The sequence below is a fragment of the Aspergillus lucknowensis genome, assembly GCF_044049455.1.
Source record: "Aspergillus lucknowensis strain CBS 449.75 chromosome Unknown BJX67scaffold_26, whole genome shotgun sequence".
NCBI classification, from domain to species: Eukaryota; Fungi; Ascomycota; class Eurotiomycetes; order Eurotiales; family Aspergillaceae; genus Aspergillus; species Aspergillus lucknowensis.
Genome location: NW_027263570.1, coordinates 218,487 through 230,582, shown reverse-complemented (window position 1 = coordinate 230,582; position 12,096 = coordinate 218,487). Strand labels below are relative to the sequence as shown.

Here is a 12,096-nt window from a genome sequence, read left to right as displayed (position 1 = left end):
CTGAGAAGCAATCCCGTCGAGAATGGCTTGGCCGTAGCAGCAACAGATAGCCGATGGTCTACCAGGCGCCATTGCTGAAGCGATATAGAATCAAGATGAACGGCCATAATTTTGCAACAGCTCAGCGAGGGGGCCACTCTGAAATCATTTATGGGTTCAAAGTAGAGGCTTCAGTAGTAACCAGACGTCGAAAACTTCTCATGCGAGTTGGTCCGCCGACTGAATAGGGCACACCTAGCACGCCGCAAACTCACATTCACGCAGAGAAGGGACCAGGAAGTCTGTATCTTTTGGAATGGTGCAAGGTACATCAGGTTGAAAGCCTGGCGTCAGGATAGGACTCGGAGGAGTATACTTTGTATTGCCGGTTTACTGGCACGGGGTCAACTATAAACCAGTAGTCTTTTCGGCGACTTTGCTATCAACACAGTGTCTTCCAGCTAGCATGATAATAAATGTTTGATCCTTAGAGAGGTGTGTTGCTTGAGGATCAGAAGACCCTCTGGCCGGAGCAAACGACCGCTGGCAGGGAGCTGTACGGGTGGTAATTACGAGGAATGTACTAACGAACATACCAATACACCGTGACCCCAATACCATCTGAGTCCGAAAGCACGTTTCTATCGACCTCCGCCCATATCCACTCAACACCAGATCCTGACCACACCACACACTCCGCAGAACATTATCACGCGCTCTGCCACCGTTGGCAGGAGCTGGAAGAGCCCAAAATGCCCACCCGAACCCCCAATAAATCCGATTTCCCCTCTCTCACAGTTACACTCACACCACCACCGCCATCACCTCAATCAAACAATCGACCCCCCATTAACATCCTACTTCTCCTCCACGGCCTCGGAGACACTCACACACCATTCACGAATCTCGCAGCCTCCCTTGCGCTCCCGGAGACAACGATATTAACAATCCAAGCCCCGGAACCGCTCCCATTCGATATTCCCGGCTTCCACTGGGGCGACGACATAAATTTTGATTCGCGGACTGGAGCTCTAGATATGGATGCGGGGTTCTCCAAAGCGACAAAATTGCTTCTCGAAGACGTGGTAAAGACCGTCTTAGTTGGGAAGTGTGGGTACAAGCTCCGCGAGATCATGGTGATGGGATTTGCGCAGGGTGGGATGTGCGGGCTGGTGGTTGCGGAGAAACTTTTCTCTGACTCTGCGGTTAGGTCTACACCCGGAGCTGGAGCGGGAGAGAAGGGTGAAGAATTAGCTGGTGTGATCTCGATTGGGGCTGCGTATCCGCTTTCGCTGGCTGGGAAGACTCGTGCCCAGGGGAAGAGTAGGACTCCGGTTTTGGTCCTTTCGGGACGGGACTCGGATATTGTTACGGACTCGGTGGTAAAGAGGACCAAGGATGTGTTTGAGTTCGTTGAGGTGCATCGGTATGCGCGACGGGGAGATACGATGCCTCGGAGCCGAGAGGAGATGCTTCCGATCATGCGATTCTTTGGGAGAAGGTTACGCAGCTGGCAGGGTGTCCCGGAGGGCAGTGTGGAAATTTGCTGAGCTTGGCTCTACAAGGCCAGGGCTACGACGCAGTGAGGGTGTAAAGGGATATGGTACAGTTCCTTTCTAGATCTAGTGTACATTTTCGAGCGCTTCCCGGGCCTGCGTGACGGCCTTCCGGGCTTCGTGCGCGGTTGTGTCGACTTGGGTTCTTCCGCCCTCGCGGACGGTTGTGCGCAGCTGCTCTTCTGTTTCGAGCAGAGCGGTTCGGCCATCCTCGCGCACCTCTTCTTCCCAAAATGTTCGCGCTGCATCCCACTTTCGCTGCTGCCTTCGCAGGGAGTAGATCAGCCCAACAGCTGCGATGGTGCAGGTCTCGTACACTGAGGATGCTGGGAGCGAGATATAGGTCAAAGCAGATAGAGCGGATGTTAGTGATGTGGTGGAGAGACTGAAGAGTACGAGTCGTTGCGCCAACGCTTGCAGCGACGGCACCGTGGTCTCGAGCAGCCGCGCACGGCTTTTTGTGATCTGCGTGGGCCATGGCACTCGCTCTTCTTTCGGGGACTCAACAACAGCAACGGCGACGTTCTCGCTACTGCCGCGAAACTCATCTGCCTCAGTAGTGACGGGTTCCTCCTGCTGGGTCGAGACTCGTAGGCCCGCCTGATCTAATTGCCCAGCGGTCCAAATCATGTCCTTCTCGGCGCGACGAAGATATTTCTTCTCTAGTATCTCGGACGTAATCATACCCACGTCGTCAACACGCCAGAACAGCTTCCACCAGGCCAGACCACGCCACCTCTTCGTGGCGAAACCCTCCTCCAGCGCACTGCGGAGTTCCGTATGTGCGCTCTCGGCCCACGAGGATACAGAGCGATCCAAACTTTCTCGGATAACCTCAGAAACTGAGGTCTCTTCTAGTTCCTGGACCCTCCTATTCTCTTCTACCGCCAAGCCCTGCTCCGCAGAATCAACCAGGGATGTAATCAGTGATTTCAAAGACGGATCTAAGGCACCTTCCTCCCCACGCAGCGAAGATAACCAATCCACAATTGGCTGGACTCCGCTACTGGTCCACCCTCGCTCATATAGAATCGCGTTCTGAACGGATTCGCGGAACTTAGCTAGAGCCTCGTCCGCCTTATCAGTATTGACAAAGGCAATCCGATCGTCATTGATGTGAGGACCAGTGCGTCCCAGCTCGACGGCCGCATATATCGAGCCTGCCTCGTTCCGAAGTTCAGATTGAGCAATTAGCCCGCTGTAGGCGAGTAGGCCGTCCACCCCTTGCGCACAAACGATACTCCTGTGGACCGGATAGCGCACCATATTCTGCTGCCCTGAATGCGAAGTCTGGATCATCACCGTTGGCACGAGGAACGTATCCGCCGTAAGCTGCGCACCGTGCGCTTCCGTCCCTGCGCCTAGACTCGTAACCAGTATCTCCATATTCCCCTTCTTCAGAATAGGCGAGGGAACCGAAATAGTAGGCAGAAGGTGATTCGTTATACTCTCCGATACCTCTCCGTACCTGCACCTGTTAGCGTCACCTCACCTCAATCAAATTACTATCAGAATCAAAATACCGGATCAACAACCCCCGCTCTAACCCCCCCTCCCCAGACACCGAATCCAACATATCCTCCCAATCATCCCGCCCCTTCAACGGATCAGCCAGTAAAAGCCGCACAAGCTTCCTCGCCGAAACCACATCATTCAACCCCAGAACTACACCCATCAGGTCAGCCGATCCCAGCCCCAATCTCAAGACCAAGCAAGCAAAAGTACGTAGAGAGGCGTTAACCCACCAGCCACCCTAATTAAAGGCTCCTCTGACTCCAGTCCGCGCAGCGCCAGCTGCAGCCGACTTAGGCTCACCTGTTCCGGCGCAACAGTCTGTATGCGGACGAGGGACTCATACAATGCTCGTAAGCGCGGGGGAACATGACGCGCTGTGTGGGCTGTCGATGGGGAGGCTGAGTATGTACTTGTAAGGGTTCGTAGAGAGGGTTTTAGACGTGGTATTGGTGTTTGGAGGTGCGTTCGGTTTTGGGGAGAAGGAGGAATGGCGTGGTGGGTGTTCCGACGCGTGGTGTGGTTTCCGCGTTGGGTGATTGTACGTGGCCGGCAGGTGGCGTTCGTCCTGCCAGTTAATTCTCTCCTGTGCGACGGGCTCTTGGGGAGCGAGCCGCGGAGTTTGAGAGGCATTGAAAGAGTCGGTGTGAAATGGTAGAGATTGGAAGTCGGCGGAATTATCGATCTGGATCATCCGATGAAGTTGGCGCTGGTCTTGGCGCGGAAGTTGGTTGGTTGCCCGTGACTCTGTCGAAGTTTGAGAGCTACGAAGACTTGAGGAGTTGGCATTGATTGTACTGGTCGTACGTTTAAAAGATTATACTGTGGGATATTCGTAATATAATTCATCAACTCATAGTGCCAGCGTCGCAGACGTTGGAGCTTCTGTGTAGGACGTGGAGTGGCAGCTTTCCGAGCTTGCGTCCTCAGTAACAATATCAAGTACAGGTTCGTGTATCTCATCCGACAACAGAAGGCGCACAGGTGGGGCAAATCATATTGGACTTGTTCCACCATGCGTAGACAGACACCCATTACGCCTCTTTGTCCTGGGACTGGACGTATCTATACAGGTCCAAAGTCATCAACCTACAACAATCAAGGGAGCCTCCCATCTAAGACGGCGGCTGAGAAAGGCTTAAATTAAGTCGGGGTGGAGATCGAGTTTTCATCATCATACTTCCCGGGAGTCCCGAGCGGCGTCCCGCTGCCGGCGGCTTCTCCCTGATCCTGCGGACCTATGAGTTATTAGCGTCTGCTCTCAGGGAGAAGAAAAGAAAAACGGCGTAAAGCGTAAAAGTCTTACATGCTGATCCGCCGTGCAACTGTAGCGAGGCCAGTGTCATTATCGGCTTCTTGTTGGGCACGATCAAGAGCAATTCGTCTTTCTTCCTCACTTCGTCGCACCACCTCGTCGTGAGTTGGCGGGAGACGCTCATTCTGCAGATCAACCTTGCGAGCATCTTCAAAATTGGTGATGGCCTGCTTTATCCCCTCGGCACCCAGCATCAAAGTCCCAGCGGGAAGACGACCTCCAGCCGCAGTCTTCAGCTCAGTAACTCGTTCAGATTCCTCTCGTAGCACCTGGAAGACTCGAGATAATCGGCCAATGGCAAGAATTTTATTCTTAATAGCTCGTCGCTTGAATTCGGGGCTATCCATATCCATCGGCACGGTTGGGGATGGCTCGGCGGGCGAAATGGGGGTGGGCGTCTCGTCCTCGAGCTCCTCCTTTGAGCATGTATTGAGAATGGCGATAAGCATGTCCGTGATCTTCTCGCCCACGAATGGTAATGACCAGGTGAACACATCCATAAAGTTCGGCAGCCAATAGGGGTGGGGCGTGCAGTTGAATTGGCGGATATTCATGACGTTATTTTCGTATTTCAGGACAGCAGCCTTGTTGTTGTACACATCCAGGTAGTTTGGCGCACTGAATATGGTCATGACACTAGGGAAGCCTGTCGTTCGAGTTTTGCGGTACATGCGGTAGCCAGCATCCTGAGCTTCGTGAGCCCGAATAACGGAAAGAAGATTGTTTTTCTCCAGGAAAGCACACGCAGCGGGATATGAGAAGAAGTAGGAACATCCTCGAACACTGTTGTGGATAAAGTAGTCGCCGGTCTTTTCCTGCCCGAAATCTTCAAGAGGATCGGCCCAGAGAATATCGCACATGAGACCGTGGGTTGGCGGCTCTCTGAAACGATCGATCTGCGGAGGTCAGGAGTGCGCCGTCTCAAGGGATCTTCGAATTCCATTCACTTACCGACTTGATGTCTTCTAAAGTATGCAATTCGGGGCTTAGACCTCCGTGAATGCAGAGGAATTGCTTGTTCATAACCGCCGCCAGCGGCAATGCGCAAAACGATTCGATGCAGGCCTCATAGATATTCTCACTATATTTGTGCTTGCATTCCAACTTGAAAGTGAAGTAGTCCGTCAAGTGTCGGCATTCATGATTCCCTCTCAGCAACCAAAGCGTATTCGGGTACCAGATTTTCAACGCCCAGAGATAGAGAACGCACTGTGTAAAGTTAGACGGATGGCGTGCAGCGGATGCAAGAAGCTCACCTCAATACTGAAATAACCGCGGTCGACGTAATCGCCTAGGAATAGATACCGTGTCTCCGAGGGGTCTCCTCCGACTTCGAACAATTTCATTAGATCGTAATATTGACCGTGAACATCACCGCACACTGTTATGGGCGCATCCATCTCTAGCAAATTGGGCTCCGATTTCAGGATCTGGGTCCCCGCTTGTATGATCCATAGTGCCTGGTCTTCAGTGAGACGACCCTCGCGATAGAAATGTTGCTTGAGAAAGGCTAGATTCGGCTTCGACGGGTCCTCAGGAGACCAGAACTGATCGTCCGTTGGAGTGGTTAAGGCGGGTGCTTGCACCTCTGCGAATTTTGAAGCATCAATTAGAATAAGCAGACCCGACCCGCCCGCAGAGCGTTGGGCAGTAACGCACCTTTGACAACGCGTTCGAGGGTCGAAACTTGGGTGCCATCGTCCATAACATGCAGGGTGAAGTCAATCTCTGGAACCGGTTTCTTATCGGTCACGGCCCGCGCAATGTTCCGGTTCATCTTGAGCAATGGAGAGAAGCTTCAGCCGAGTTAATTCGCACAAATCTAGAGCTCTCGTGGATTGATCAAGGCGGGGCGAGCCAGGAGAGGAGGAGAAGAGGGGGGAAAGGGGAGAGGAGAAGCTGCGCGGAGGCGATTCTGTTGGCGTTGGCGGTTGGTGGGGTTAAGCGCGGCGGATTTTCGAACACACGACAGAGAGAGGCAGTTGGGGCTGGGCTCGGGCCAGGAACAGGTGTGTCTAATGCTTGTCACGCGAGAGGAGGTCCCGAACCATGTTCTGCTCGAGTCTAAGTTGCGAGAGGTTGAAATTGTGGCTGTGGGGAGGAGAAACAAAGAGGTTTTGCGTGATGAGGGAATGACGAGGAGCTGAAAAGATCAACAAAGCGGCTGGGGAGGGCTGCGAGGCAGCCTTATTTGGGGATTCCAGGCCAGAACTTGAAGGATCGTGGGCTGCAAATAGTTCATCACTTCTAGGTTCACTCATTATCTTCCTCTGATATAGGCCCTAATTTCTATTTTGGTCCTGAACTGAACGACCTCAGGCTGTTTTTCCCGGATACCCTCGTCCTTTGCCGTAGGGAACCATCCATACCCATAGGGTTCTTCTGTCATCACACCTCCGCCAGCTACCGCCGATCTTCATCGATACTCCGATACTCAGTCACCTTCTGGTGTGCTCACCCTCTCTCTTTTCTTATCAACCCCCCCAAAGCATGATGTACGAGTCCTACCGTACGTTTCCCGCAACCACCACCCCCGCCTTCCACGACCTAACCTGACCAGGCCCCCATCCACTCCTCGCCCAAGTCCCATTGACCGTCTCACCATTCATCAACCTCCCCACCGCAGTCACCCTCCCCTACACCTATAAATCCGTCCCGTCCACCCTTCCTCCCTCCGTCACCGTCGACCCGAGTAATCCAGATGCCAAACCCCGCTACATCATATCGTCGAGCGGCGAGTATGCCGCATCGCCAGAGGAAATCTTAGCCTCTTGCAAATCTCTCGAGCAGCATTTAAACAAAACGAAAATTGACTCGGAGAAGGCGATCAAGGAATGGGAGGAATCAATTTCCGCACGAGATCTCGCTGAGAAACGCCGGGTTGCGCCCGGTTGGCTTGATCGGGATGAAAAGCTCCTGCAGCCAAGTAGTGCGCCTTCGAATCGACCCCCACAGAGTCAAACAAGCCAGAGTTTACTGGATAGCGCTGCCCCTGATTCCGCTGCGGCAGAGCTGCCCTCTTCCATGGCCCCACGGAACGAAGGCGAGGAGCTTGACCGGGCGTTTGGGGGACTTAACGTGAGATGATCGCCTGCAAGTTTTCGATGTATATCGACTGTGTTACAGTATCCCAGAGTACAGAACTGCCCTGAACAATATCCTCGTCTGCGCCTTTTGCGAAATACATGGGCAAAATCCGCTTCGAAGACTGGGACTCACATAAATTCAGTTGTGGTTGGTACAAGAGGGTGCTGGGAGCACCTTCAGGCCAGAATCCAGTGGAATCAGGTTCCAGCTACGATACATACTAATCTGCTCGTACTAGCGTTCACGAATGATATCCTCTCGTTTTGCTTCTCTACGGATTGCTTCACGTACAAAAATTTGTAGCGCTGCTCCCATTTTAATTCCAGGCACAGGAGCTCCGCTCTCCACCTCGCTCTCCGCCCAAGTTCCAAACCCGTGGGACCTGCCCTCAAATTTCCTGCTCCGCAACTCTCACTTTTCATCCCCCACCAGGGAAAAGTAAGAAGCGGCAGAATGGAACCCCTACCTTCTCCCCCGGATGAATCCTCCTTCACACCCCTCTCTGTGCATCAATCGCGCACTCCAGAGTCTTTCCATTCCGGCCCCGCAATCCTGCACTACCACGCCTCGAGCTGCAAACTCGTCGCCCTCGAGCGCGACCTAGCCTCCGCGCCGACACTGGATGCCCTCCGCGGCGCGACACTGAATGGATCGAGCTCGGAAAGCCACGACACGACCGGTGCAGGTGGAAATGAGAAGGAAGTCCTCATTGAGGGGTTGGATGTCTGGGTGACATCTGAGTATGTTTCCTTCCCCCATGCATCCTTTCCTTCGATACACAGGAAACCGACATACATTTCTAACAGGACGATGTAGTAAATTCCTCCTCTACAACCCCGCAGCCTCTGCAGGCTTCTCAATCCCATACCCCTCCATTTCTCTCCACGCGATCCAGCGCCTAAAGCTCCCCGCCACACCGCAGCCCGAAGCCGAAGCCGAAGTCCAAGGCCTCTACATGCAAATCACGAATCCCCCCGCTGCCTCTTCAGCATTATTCCCCCAAGAATCCGACGAAGAGGAGAGTCTCACCGTGACCCTCGTCCCGCCAACCACGACGACGCCATCCACCGCGCCGGACGGCGAGGCCGAAGACCCAGAGCTGGAAACGGAGACGCAGAAGCTTTACGCTGCCGTCTGTGCCTGCTCGAATCTACACCCAGACCCTGTTGAAGAAGAGGATCTGGAAGGGGGTGCGTTCGCATCGGGTCTTGCCTTACCTGGTAGTGCGGAGGAAGGTGGGTTACCGCCGCCTGTGGATGGGAGCTCGGGGTGGATTACGGCGGACAATATGCATGAGTTTTTCGATGAGGAGGGAAATTGGATTGGGGACGGGGAGGGGCCGAGTTTTCCTGGGCTTGGACCCGGGGCTGGGACTGTGAGGGGGCGAGAGGAAGAGGGAGAGGAGCAAGATAGTGCTACTGGGGAGAACCTGGGGGGTAATGGGGATGAGACGAAGTGGAGGAGGACCGATTGATGTTTGATGGTCTGGGAATGAAAAGAGAAAAGTTGAGCGGCTTGTTATTTAGATATCGAGATTCTGTTAATGGTATGGATGCTCAGGTTTGAGGGAAGGTATTTTCCATAATTAATTAGCTATGCTCACCACAAAGTTATCTGACTATACAACTAAGCTGGGGAATGGTAACAACGCCGTTAAATCCAACGTCTTCACTATATTTAATCACATAAACGTACGAATGACGTCGGGCCCGTCACTCTTTCAAAAACCCGTCCCCGTCGTACAGACTACCCGGTGTCGTGGAACCAATTCCTAATCCAACAGACTTTCTCGCTGGCGTCGTACAGCCGTGTCGGGAGTTTCGGTAGCTCGACATGCGCGGCATCCTATCGGCCTGGTTATGCCGCGGTGACACATCATTTTTGTCACCATCTGAACTGGGAGGGTCGTAGACAAGAGAGACTGTTGACCGTCGCGGTGCCGACTGCGCTGATCTCATATTTTGGTCTTCCCAAATAGGTACCACCGCGCTTATCTGTGTACCGGGGGTCTTGTGGTGATAGGAACTCGGTGACGTGGCAGTGGTGTAATAACTAGAACGATTTCTGTTAATTTGGCTTTGACTGCGTGGTGGTGTCTGTTTCCTGGCTTCGCTTTTTACTCGCCGTAGGGAGTATGACTGATACATAGGCGACTCGGACGATGGTTTAGTGTGTCCTGATGGAAGGAGGGATTGATAGCTGTTGCGCGCTGGTTTTCCCGGCTGGCTGCGTGGTCCCATTACCGCTGAGCGACGGGGGCTTCCAGGAGCTGGCGAGTTCTCAAGCTGAGTGGGCGATGATTGATAGTCTGGGACCTTCCATATTGGAGGGTTCCTCTCTGGGGATGGGGTATGAGACAGACTCTCTTCATCGGGTGCTGTTGGCAAGCTAGTGAGAATTTCAGGTAAGGCTTTCTCTGCGACGGAACCAGTATCCAGCTGCGTTTGCCTCCCCTTCTTGGTCGGACTGCTGTATGGACCTTCCCGATCGTCGCTGGGGGTTTTGATTGTTCGCGAGACTGGGCGTTCCATCCGGGCATCTTGCACGCTGTTTCGATTTGTGGTAGATAAAGTCGAAATACTGGAGTTGCAAGAGATATTCGAAGTCGAGAGATCCGAAATCTCGGACCGACGGATGTCCGCCTCCTCGACTTCTTCTGGCTCCTCGACCATCGGGGAGAACGCAGGTCCAGGGAATGTTATTGGAGGATGGATAGATATTCGTACACAGTTTTGTCGCTTATGCCCTTTTCGGTGCCCACTGCCTTTTAAAGCGGATGTTAACGGAGGCTTGAGTTGGCCGTTTGACGTATGAGACGCCACGTCCTGCGAGTGAAAGCTGTTGGCGCTCATCCCTGAAGCATGCGGATTGTAGGTTAGATTATGTGATGAGCTCGTCCCGCCGTAGAAGGGATCATTGTCCCTGTGCGGGCTACCGTGCATCGGGTGGCGCTGCATCTGGCTGAAATGCGGCAGCGAGTTGGTGTTGCGGCCTGTTGTGTTCAACGGCGGGATGTGGTCCAAGTCAAGGTAGGGCGTGACGTCGTCTTTGGGTTGTTTAGTAGATAATGACTCGCTTCGTCTTGGTGGGGGGCTAATTCTTTCCGATGATCGAGTTGGGCTGCATGCAGTCAGGCTGCGGCGAGGAGAGGTACGCCCGGAGTCGACTCTTTGGCCTCTCCGGGCAGGTGAATTGGCGGGAAAGACGAAGGGAGCTGCATTGGCCGTCAAGCTTCTCCGATCGTATTCTCGCCCTACATCGTTCGCGCTGTACGGTGTGAATGTAGGGCACGGCGGTAAAGCAGGTGAGGCCAAACTGGCGTCGATATGTGTCGAAGTCCTTCTGCTGTCATCAAGGATCGAGCTATCTGCTGTTTCAAGGCTCGCAGAAGAGAACCGTACCGAGTCATTCCTCGAAAGACGAAAGCGGTTCGGAGGATATGCACATGGTGGCGGTGGAACAGGTTGATCGGGCGCCATTCCCGCGGTTTGAGAGGTGATACTACCACCACGCACTCGAGCACCTGTTGGGTCGAAGGTTTCGTAGCAATCCTCAAAGACAGGGAAAAGAGCACTGGAGCGTTCCCGCTGATGGATCAATGGCCACACTCCGGAAAGTGGGCGAATGCTGTTATCAATGCTCAATTCACCGTCATCTCTTTCTGGCGTTTGTCTTGGTGTTGTCTCTGTTGGGAGTTCCAGAACCCCATCAACTGCCGAAACAACCAAGTTCTCTTTCGAAGGTGTCGCTTCTTGGGAATATGCTCCTTCAGAAGCCTCTGTTAGAGTCGTCAGGGGAACCGGCCCGGTCGGGTTTTTGGATTGCCGCTTGGACTTAGACGAGATTGAGTGCTTGAGCGAGAAGCTCCGGGTCTTCTTTAGGAGCCGAATTGACGACTTGTCGACGGATGGAGGAGTGAGGCTCTCCCTCGAGGCCAACAGACCCCATTCCGTAGGCCTTCCATACGGAAGCTGTCCGTATTGCCTCAGCGCGGAACCTTCTTCCCTCGACAGCTCCGTCAAGGTTTCGGCCGGGAAGCGTGGCAGCCCTTCAGCATACGGTCCTTGTCTTGCCCTTATCAGCGCAATTGACCTCCTCTCTTGCCGTATTTTAATCCAGATTATCGTAATGACCACAGCGGAAACCATGAAAATAGCCGAGCAGGCAACCGCTATGGCAACAGCGGTCGTTAACGCGATCATGGCGACGTCTCCCGCCGTGATGTCGACTGAGCCGAGTCCCTTGATAGATCGGTCAAACCAGGCGTCTCACGCTTGTCCTGTCTGCTTCTTTCCTTGCTGTGTCTCCCGAGGCGGATGCCGAGGCTTCGCGTTCGGGATGTGGCGTAATGCTGTGACCTCTGGCCAGACGTGAGCACAGAGGCGGGAGACACGCGTGAGCATGGTGAGTAAAAGCAGGAAAGCTCATCTCGAGTTGGACGAAGGCGTTTGTTGTGGAAAAGCCCGAGGAATGTGTCCGCATTGCCCCCTCAGGCATGAGGAATGCGAAAATGGTTACCCATCCCTTGCGAGATCTTGTCGACGTCAAACGTGGTTTTGTACTGATAACATGGGATGGAAAAGCCTGCTGGTGGTATTCTTCTCAGCCAACTGTACTCAGGAGGGGAGGACTACTCTTTGAAGCAGC

At 53.7% G+C, this 12,096-nt stretch overlaps 6 protein-coding genes across 6 annotated transcripts; 3 read left to right on the top strand and 3 right to left on the bottom strand.

The window, feature by feature from the left end:
- The first annotated feature begins 401 nt into the window (after positions 1 to 401).
- On the top strand, positions 402 to 1,565 carry BJX67DRAFT_143378 (alpha/beta hydrolase). Its single transcript, XM_071024697.1, has one exon. It carries the CDS (start codon positions 732 to 734, stop codon positions 1,527 to 1,529), a length of 798 nt encoding a protein of 265 aa, XP_070885263.1. The 5' UTR covers positions 402 to 731; the 3' UTR covers positions 1,530 to 1,565.
- BJX67DRAFT_143377 (uncharacterized protein) lies at positions 1,566 to 3,298 on the bottom strand. Its single transcript, XM_071024696.1, has 2 exons — positions 3,059 to 3,298; positions 1,566 to 3,003 (listed from the first exon to the last, which is right to left on the bottom strand). The coding sequence occupies exons 1-2, from the start codon at positions 3,208 to 3,210 to the stop codon at positions 1,602 to 1,604; spliced, it is 1,554 nt and encodes a 517-aa protein (XP_070885262.1). The 5' UTR covers positions 3,211 to 3,298; the 3' UTR covers positions 1,566 to 1,601.
- A 652-nt stretch (positions 3,299 to 3,950) lies between these two features.
- BJX67DRAFT_143628 (serine/threonine-protein phosphatase 2B catalytic subunit) lies at positions 3,951 to 6,467 on the bottom strand. Its single transcript, XM_071024701.1, has 5 exons — positions 6,022 to 6,467; positions 5,619 to 5,950; positions 5,314 to 5,571; positions 4,354 to 5,258; positions 3,951 to 4,285 (listed from the first exon to the last, which is right to left on the bottom strand). The coding sequence occupies exons 1-5, from the start codon at positions 6,137 to 6,139 to the stop codon at positions 4,222 to 4,224; spliced, it is 1,677 nt and encodes a 558-aa protein (XP_070885261.1). The 5' UTR covers positions 6,140 to 6,467; the 3' UTR covers positions 3,951 to 4,221.
- Positions 6,468 to 6,641: 174 nt separating this feature from the next.
- Positions 6,642 to 7,676, top strand: BJX67DRAFT_143444 (uncharacterized protein). Its single transcript, XM_071024698.1, has 2 exons — positions 6,642 to 6,871; positions 6,923 to 7,676. The coding sequence occupies exons 1-2, from the start codon at positions 6,853 to 6,855 to the stop codon at positions 7,447 to 7,449; spliced, it is 546 nt and encodes a 181-aa protein (XP_070885260.1). The 5' UTR covers positions 6,642 to 6,852; the 3' UTR covers positions 7,450 to 7,676.
- On the top strand, positions 7,674 to 9,042 carry BJX67DRAFT_143595 (Voldacs domain-containing protein). The gene is made up of 2 exons (XM_071024700.1): positions 7,674 to 8,189; positions 8,266 to 9,042. The coding sequence occupies exons 1-2, from the start codon at positions 7,903 to 7,905 to the stop codon at positions 8,921 to 8,923; spliced, it is 945 nt and encodes a 314-aa protein (XP_070885259.1). The 5' UTR covers positions 7,674 to 7,902; the 3' UTR covers positions 8,924 to 9,042.
- A 119-nt stretch (positions 9,043 to 9,161) lies between these two features.
- On the bottom strand, positions 9,162 to 11,651 carry BJX67DRAFT_382085 (uncharacterized protein; the record flags this gene model as incomplete). The annotated part of the gene is made up of 1 exon (XM_071033156.1): positions 9,162 to 11,651. The coding sequence occupies one exon, from the start codon at positions 11,649 to 11,651 to the stop codon at positions 9,162 to 9,164; it is 2,490 nt and encodes an 829-aa protein (XP_070885258.1).
- Positions 11,652 to 12,096: the final 445 nt, after the last annotated feature.